General features: G+C 42.2%; 1 protein-coding gene across 1 annotated transcript in view; it reads right to left on the bottom strand.

Annotated features, from left to right (window-relative positions):
* Positions 1-2,309: 2,309 nt before the first annotated feature.
* Positions 2,310-7,500, bottom strand: part of LOC138054345 (centrosomal protein of 162 kDa-like) — a 9,651-nt gene continuing 4,460 nt past the window's right edge. The window contains exons 6-9 of the mRNA XM_068900801.1: positions 7,435-7,500; positions 6,133-6,401; positions 4,597-5,616; positions 2,310-3,811 (exon numbers count right to left, since the gene is read on the bottom strand). The exon at positions 7,435-7,500 is cut by the window's right edge and continues 201 nt beyond it. Of these exons, the coding sequence (XP_068756902.1) occupies positions 3,452-3,811; positions 4,597-5,616; positions 6,133-6,401; positions 7,435-7,500 (1,715 nt within the window). The 3' untranslated portion in view covers positions 2,310-3,451. The remainder of the gene's footprint in view (positions 3,812-4,596; positions 5,617-6,132; positions 6,402-7,434) is intronic.

The raw sequence follows: 7,500 nt of genomic DNA, 5'->3' as shown, positions 1-7,500 counted from the left end.
AGCACGAGGAGTCAGCAGCCGCCATAAAGTTCAGCCAAATTTTAGGTATAAGAACCCTACGGCGCATGTTCTACGTAGAGTTTCCCAGAGCCTTGGGTCGATCCGAGGCTCTGGTAACGAGAATGTCGGGTCCTCTAAAAAAAACTTGCCTTTGTAACCGGCGAAATTAATGTGCGCATGCGAACCATGCGAGTGACATGGCATGAAAGCCTCGAGAAAATTTCCGAGGAGCGAACCCTGCCAGGCTCTATTAAACTGGTCAAAATTCTTCTCTTTGCTCCAAATGATGTCCAAACCGATGGGATCGAGCAACCTATCGTTTGTGAAGCCCGCGGCGCAGTCTTGTTGGGACCACTTTCTCGCTTAAGTTTCGTATGGTAGAAAAACTGGGAACGTGGTTCTGGCAACATTGCCCAGTTACTTTCATCTTACTCCGAGTCCTCAAGGTGGTCCCAACAAGATGGCCAACACTGTGAAATGTTTCGTGCAACTTGTCCCGCCACAATGTTGCCAAAACATTGCGAGACAGGTTGCACCAAACATTTCACAGTGTAACAGCGCCTTTAAGCAATGGAAGTATACGATCACTAGAGACCCAGCAGAATTTTCACTCTTTTAAACGAGGGTGTCAACGGTATCCATATACAGACAGGAGAGGGCTAACCTTGTGGCGCCTCTATGTGATTTATCCATGATAACTTGAAAGAGAAGGAGGGGAGAGAGAGCTCAAGACTATTGGCTTTTCGAAGCTTGATCTCCCAATTAATTACAAAGAACCAGAAGAAAGAAAATAAGTCAAAAAGAGCGCGCGCTAAAACGACAACTTCTTAGCACGCTCGTACGTGCTCAACGCCATTGTTACGTCAGAAGTTTCAACCGTCAACGGTTTTCATTGAATGGGGAGAGAAAAAGAAGATAACAAAAGTAGCTGCGTCATAAGGTAAGTAAAATAGAGAGTTTCTTAAAACCGCCGACAGCCGACCACTTGGCTCATACAACTGAGGAGAAAGTGCTGCCTTCGGAATTGCAAATGGTTCGACTTTGAACTCCTCTCTAATAAGAACTGTAATCCGGGCTAAAGTAATTAGCGAATTGCTTTGGTTTTGCATTACTTCACTTAGTACTTGGTTCAAAGTTCTCGGGCCACTTTTTCAACCAATCAGAAGTGAAACTAAAACCAATCGTGGCTCGCTCGTGCACATTTTATCGCGCTTTGTGTCGGCTACGCGCACAATGGGCCCTTTGCAGGATAGTGATCACATGGTACAAATCCGCCATACTGGGACGCAAATTGCCCACTGGGACATCTAAAACAAAGAAAATTTAGATTAACTAGCCTTTGTTTTAGATATCCCAGTGCGCAATTTGCGTCCCAGTATGGCGGATTTGTACCATGTGATCACTATCCTGCAAAGGGCCCATTCGAGTTTTGATTGGTTTACTAGATTGTCTCCGTCCTTTTTGATTGGCCAAAGTAATTACTTTGGTACTAGGTCCAAATCCTTATATTTATTCCCCAGAGGCTCGCGATGATGCCCTTTTGTTTAGGACTGAGTTTTAATACATCGAAATTGTTCTATTGTCATGCGTTTCATACATGAGCCTCTGGCTCGGATACTCGGGGTAACCCCATCTTACGCAATGACTATGATAAATTGATTGATTGATACCTCAAATGATGGAGTTGAAATTGGTCGCCAGATCGCCAGATATTGTTTTAACTACGAGCTCCGAGCTTCTCTGCTAGCTCATGATATAACATCCTTTTAATGAGAATGATCTGCAGTTTCGGCTGAAACATTGGACTTGGAATGACCTGTTTAGCATGTTTATTTTCTTCCTGTCCGTTCATGCTGACACCTGCTTTCTGAACCGGTTCTATTGTCGTTTTGCGGTCTTTTGGTTACAAGGAAGGCGAGTCTTCTTGTTCTTATCACGCTTAAGACAACCTATGCTTTGTATTAACTTTATTAATCTAAATCGGAAAAAGAAATGGTTTGAGCTCATATTTAAGACTACATGAGCCTTTTTAAGTTTTTTCTGCGTCAAGTTAAGGCTCCTCTCCCAAACCCGAGAAGCATTTAGGTCCGTTTTAAACGTTGCATTTTACATGTGCCGAATCTAATGCAAATGAGAAAAATCTATTGTTTTTGCTCATTGGCATTAGATTCGGCACATGTAAAGTTCAACGTTTGAAACGGGCCTTATAGTGTAATGAACAAGGTTGTTTTTTTTTCTAGTCTGCTTACATCGTAGGCTTTTGTCCCTGAAAAGTTCCCATTGGGGTTGACATTAAAGGGACACGGTTAGCTGTTGCACATACGCACTGAACACATTTTATTTGGCCAAGTTACTTTAAATAATTATTTAGGATGAGTAAAAGTATAAGACGAAACAGGTTTTCAGTTATAGACTTAAAATCTTATGAAAACCCGAATTTCAAGCAGATATACTCCACGAACAATTTGATTTCGGGTTGAGGTAGATGCTATGCACGGTCCCAAACGCTGACTCTGTCCCTTTAAATTGGGAATAAGGACATACGGTTCTTCTGCGCAGTCGCAGAAATGTGAAATTTCAAATAATAGTGGCTGCCAATGGCTGCAAAAGCACCCAGTTCTCCCACGGTTAGTGAAGGATGTGAGATTTCGACGTATTTCTGAAGAGACCAAAGGTAGTAAAAAGACACGACACCAAACACAAGCAAACTTTACACAAGAGTGAGCTGAAGTTCAATCCATTCGATAGAGTGGTCAACGATTATTCTTTCCCCTTTGCATTGCAGTCCGTCGAAAATGGACTACACGAGGAAACTGAGGAAATAGAGAGCGAATCTGTCCAAGAAAAACCAGTATGGAGACCGAAACCGAAGAAAAAACGCAGACGAATTTCCCACCAGGGATGGTAACAGTAATTAAAACTTGATAAATGGGATTTCTATCAATGTGTTGCTGTAACATCGGATTCCTTTGCTTTAGTTTGATTTACGAAGAATAAGGTCGCGCGAACTTGGGAGGAATGTTCTGAAAAACAGAATTGGCTTTATTAAAAAGTGTTAAACTTAAAATAGCCAATGCGCACGTTTGTCTGCCAAGTTTTCTTCTCGATAGCTGATAACACTATTTTTTTATTTCTGAAAACTTCTAGGGCGTGCTCTTTTGGGATGAACCGTTCTAAGATCCATCATTAACTTGGTTGGTTCGTCGATTCCAAGGGGATAGATCTTGCCAATTTACAAAATAACCTTTCTTTTTCTTCATATTTGCGGCTTTCTGTGTCGCCTTGGTGGAGAGACTGCTTTCGATAGAGTAATTGGGGAAATTAATAATTCACGAAGGAAAAAAGTCCAATACTTCTTTTAGCGCCAGAGTAACCGAAAATGGCTTTAAGACAAGACCACACCTTCGCTGTGAAGAGGTCGTGTAAACACCCAAACACATAAAATCAACCTTCATGGTACAAATCCTTCCCCGTTTCTCAGCGGTATAACAACACCTTGTCGCTTAAGTTCACTTAGCACTTCAAGAATAGCGTCCAATTCAAAACGAAATTTCTCAATCTCTCGATTTTTCTGTCTTAAAACATGGCGCCATTTTGCTTCGGTTTCTTCTTTGTCAATCTTTGCTGTAAGCTGGGTTTTCTCGATAATTCTCTGTAAGTCTACTTCTCTTTGCGAGTGTCTGTGTTCTAAAGCAGCAATTTTAGTTTCTATAGAGTCAAAGTGTTTCATTTCTAGCGTAAATTTCTCCTTGGCTCGTTTTACATCCAATTGAAGCTGGGTAACTTGCTGTTGGAGAGAGTTTTCTCGAACCTAACGCAAAACAAAAGTAAGGAAAACGGGTCAACCAATAAACAAACAAACAAACAATGTAAATGTTTTAATTCACATTTCTTTCATTGTTTTCGGTGAGATTCACAGCTGATCATCAAGCAATGTGAAAGATAAGGAGAAGGCAAATTGCAACTTGATTGGAGCTCGAGGGTGCATCAACATTGGGTTTATTTAAATCCCGCTAAATCTCGTTCCTGGGGTCTTGGACCCTTCTGTACACTCTTGAAGGGGGAAGAATCTGGGCACGAGAGTGAATCCCGCTCTGGCCCACGTTGCTCGAAGCTTGGTCAGCGTTAACCAGTATTAACTACCATGACAACCCTGAGATCTTGGCGCTAATCAAGCTTCGAGTAACTGGGCCCAGATCAACAACTTGTCTCTTCTTTGGCAGTCGCGACCAAACACTACCATGACGTTTCATTGGTCACTTTCTATGCACGACCCCTTCATGAAGTTGTTAGCCTTTAAATACCGTCACGTTTCGTTGGATGCAAAAACTTTTGAAAGTTTTGGCAGACTTTGCCACATTGTTCGTATATCAAGAACCAATTAGTTTTATGGACACATGGAATCAAATACGGAAGACGCCACAGATACCCATCATATGATGACCAACTTGGCTGGTTGCTTTGATTTGCCAAGAATGTTGTAACGCTTAGCCAGGGATACAAATATTCTTTGCAAATATAAAGCCACGGAAAGATAAATGTCTTGGAATAAAACGAACTTTCATTTGAACAAAACGATAAAGAAAACGAACTTACTCTTGCTGCTGCTGTGGCCTCTGCATTAGCAGTGGCGTCAACCATCTTGGCTTTGAGCCTCTGAATGACAATTTCCTGTCCCGCCAGTTGACTCTTTAGCTCCGCCACTTTAGAAGATCCATGATTTAATGCAAACTCCGCCTTCAAATGATCAAGTTCACGCTTGTGTTGAGTCTGCGCATTAGCTAACTGGTCAGCTGCCTCTTCACGAGCAAGCCGAGCACTGCGTTCGGTTTCTGCCAAGGAGGCCTGGAAGCGAACCCGCTGTTGATCCATATCGAATGATATCTGTGAGACCTGCTCCTTAAGGCGCCTGTTTTCATGTTGCAGTTCTATAACTAAGGAGTCAGAGGAGGGGCTTGGTTGTTGATCCACTCTGTCTCCCTCTGAAGCCAGCATCTGTTCCCTCTCGCGCTTCAGACGGTTGCATGTTTGTTTCAATTTCTCCAATTCCAAATCCCTTTCGTCAAGTTTTTCTTTCAGAGAATCAATCATGTTGTTTGAGTCACTGTTCATTGGTTTTTCTAACTCAAGCTTTCTTCTGCGGTTAGTCTTTCCACCCGATGTTTCTGCCGCATTAGCTTTTACTAAAGCATCTTGCAAAACTCGAATTTCAGTTTCAAGATGCTTAGCTCTCAGCTCATTTTCCGCGCGAACTGTCTGCAGTTCAGTTTCCAAAGATTGAACTTGCGCGTTTGAACGAGACGCGATTTTGTTCCTCTCATTGGCACTCTGCAAATCCTTTTCTAAGTCTTTGATTCTATCTTCATACTCCGTTTTCAGGGAATTGTATTTTTGTTCAACACACCTAATTCTTTTACTGGCCTCTTCATCTTTATTCTCGAGCTCAGTTTCCAGTTTTTTCACTCGGCTTTCAAGGAAAGCGTAAGTTGGTGAAGGCTTGCGAGGTGAGTCGTCTGTCACGGCCTGAGCGTGGCCTGGCGCCGAGGCAGCAGCATATATGAGGGCAGGCAGGGAATTTGGGTAACGACGCTTAATGATTTCTTCCATTTCACGAACCTGCAAAGTTAAACAAATACGAAAGACGTAGCTTCACCTTTAAAACTTACACTTCAGCAAGTTGAGGCCAGAACCACTTTGCATCTCTTCATGAAATAAAATGGGGAGAAAATCTCATTTCAGACTTAGAAATGTCACGATACATTTATAATAGTGGTTCTTGAAAAATAATCTTACCCGGGTCAGATAAGTTGGTGAAAATTGCCAGTTTTTAAGTGATTTTTAATTGAATGAAGGTACTTTACAAAATCGCCGGAAGTAAATCTTCTTTAATTGGTGCTTTGACCTAACTTCTTTGAATAAACGCTGGAACGCTATTCCTTTCTGAACTGAAAGTTCATCGTCAAATTTTTATCAAACAGATAGGATCTCTCTTTGCGCATGTGTCAGTGTCGTGGGTATCAGGAATATTGCATAGTGTAAATTCAAGAAAGTGAGTGCCCCGCGTGATGGCGTCCAATGTTGTCATGGATGAACAGAATCTTTATATCCTTCGATTCTGTGCTTCAAACTTACCTGCCTTTCCAGGTCTTGTATCCTCTTCGCGTCAGTAGCTCTCTCCACTCCCCTTTGTTTCTTCTCCGCCACGGTCTGACCGTGTTGAGCCTGTAGCCGGGCTACTGTTTCCTTAAGTTCGCTTATTTCCTCCTCTTTCTTTTTGAGTGTGACAGCATCGCGGTCAAGAAGGGCCTGGTTCTCAGCATACCACCTAAGCTTACTGCGCATGCGCTCTACCTCCGATGTGTGCTTGCTCTCGAGTTCAGCAATTTCTCTGCTGTTGAAACCTGTGGAGATCACACGAGAAATCCGGAGGTGATATGTTTTTGTCAGGAAACAAATAACTTATAACCTGACCTGCTTACTAAGGGCGCTTTCCTTTTATCAGAACCGGCCGGCAAGACCCGTCAGTTTGCCACGAAAATGCAAACATTTTAAGGAACACTTGAATGACAATCCCTCGCATTCTTCAGCAGAAGTATATATCATCCTCGAAGTGTGTTAATTTGAAGGCATTGTAGAGTTAAATCTTTCAAATACCCGGTCTGGCCAGTCAGTTCTGTCAAATGGAAAGCGCCCTAAGACTTACTTATAATTAGGAGCAAATATAAGAACATATATGGCACAATATGGTTAGTTGCTTGTCAGTTATGTAACTAGCCAACTGCTTTGAGAGTTTTTTCATCTACAAACTGTTAATCGTGAGTTGGATAATAAATATTTTGTTAGATGGTTCAGTATGGTGTGTTGCCAGATTTTGACTCGTTACTTGTGTGCTTGTATAAGACGTACCATCGCCATGTCCAAATATATACCTTGCAATACTCAATTCAATACCGAGGCTTAGAAGCGACAAACAAAGAAAATCACCTAAGTTTGTTGAACTGTTCATTCACTTTCTTTGCCTCAATGACTAGATCAATAGTCCATTTTACAGTTGTGTGCTTAGTTACCTGGCCTATGAATGAAAGCGAGGCTGGAGTTGACCTTGTTTTGATAGAAACCTCACTGCTTTTCTTATGTAACATAAGAAAAGGAGGGAGGTCAACACCAGCCTCGCTTTCATTTAAGACCGGGTAACTAAGCACACAACTGTAAAGAGGTCTATTCAAAGTTATCTAAAGTACTAAGTGGTCTACCAAGAAGATAATCTAGAAAACGTTGGCGCTTTGAGCCTGACTTTTCGAGTCACATGTGATTGCAGCTCAAAGCCAGCGAGAAACCAGGCTTCTCACGAAAGCTTTTACTTTTTGCTAGTACCCGGGTTAATCTCCTCTTTCACACGCTTACAACACCACACAGCACCATTCTTCAATTCACCTTTCACTTGGCTGTTCTTCCTCACTGCTTCATCTCTCTCGCCCTCCACGGCCCTTATCCGAGCCT

This window comes from Montipora capricornis, chromosome 6 (assembly GCF_036669925.1).
Source record: "Montipora capricornis isolate CH-2021 chromosome 6, ASM3666992v2, whole genome shotgun sequence".
In the NCBI taxonomy this organism is placed as follows: Eukaryota; Metazoa; Cnidaria; class Anthozoa; order Scleractinia; family Acroporidae; genus Montipora; species Montipora capricornis.
Note: the sequence above shows the minus strand (reverse complement) of the source record. Positions and strands in the feature narration are given on the sequence as shown.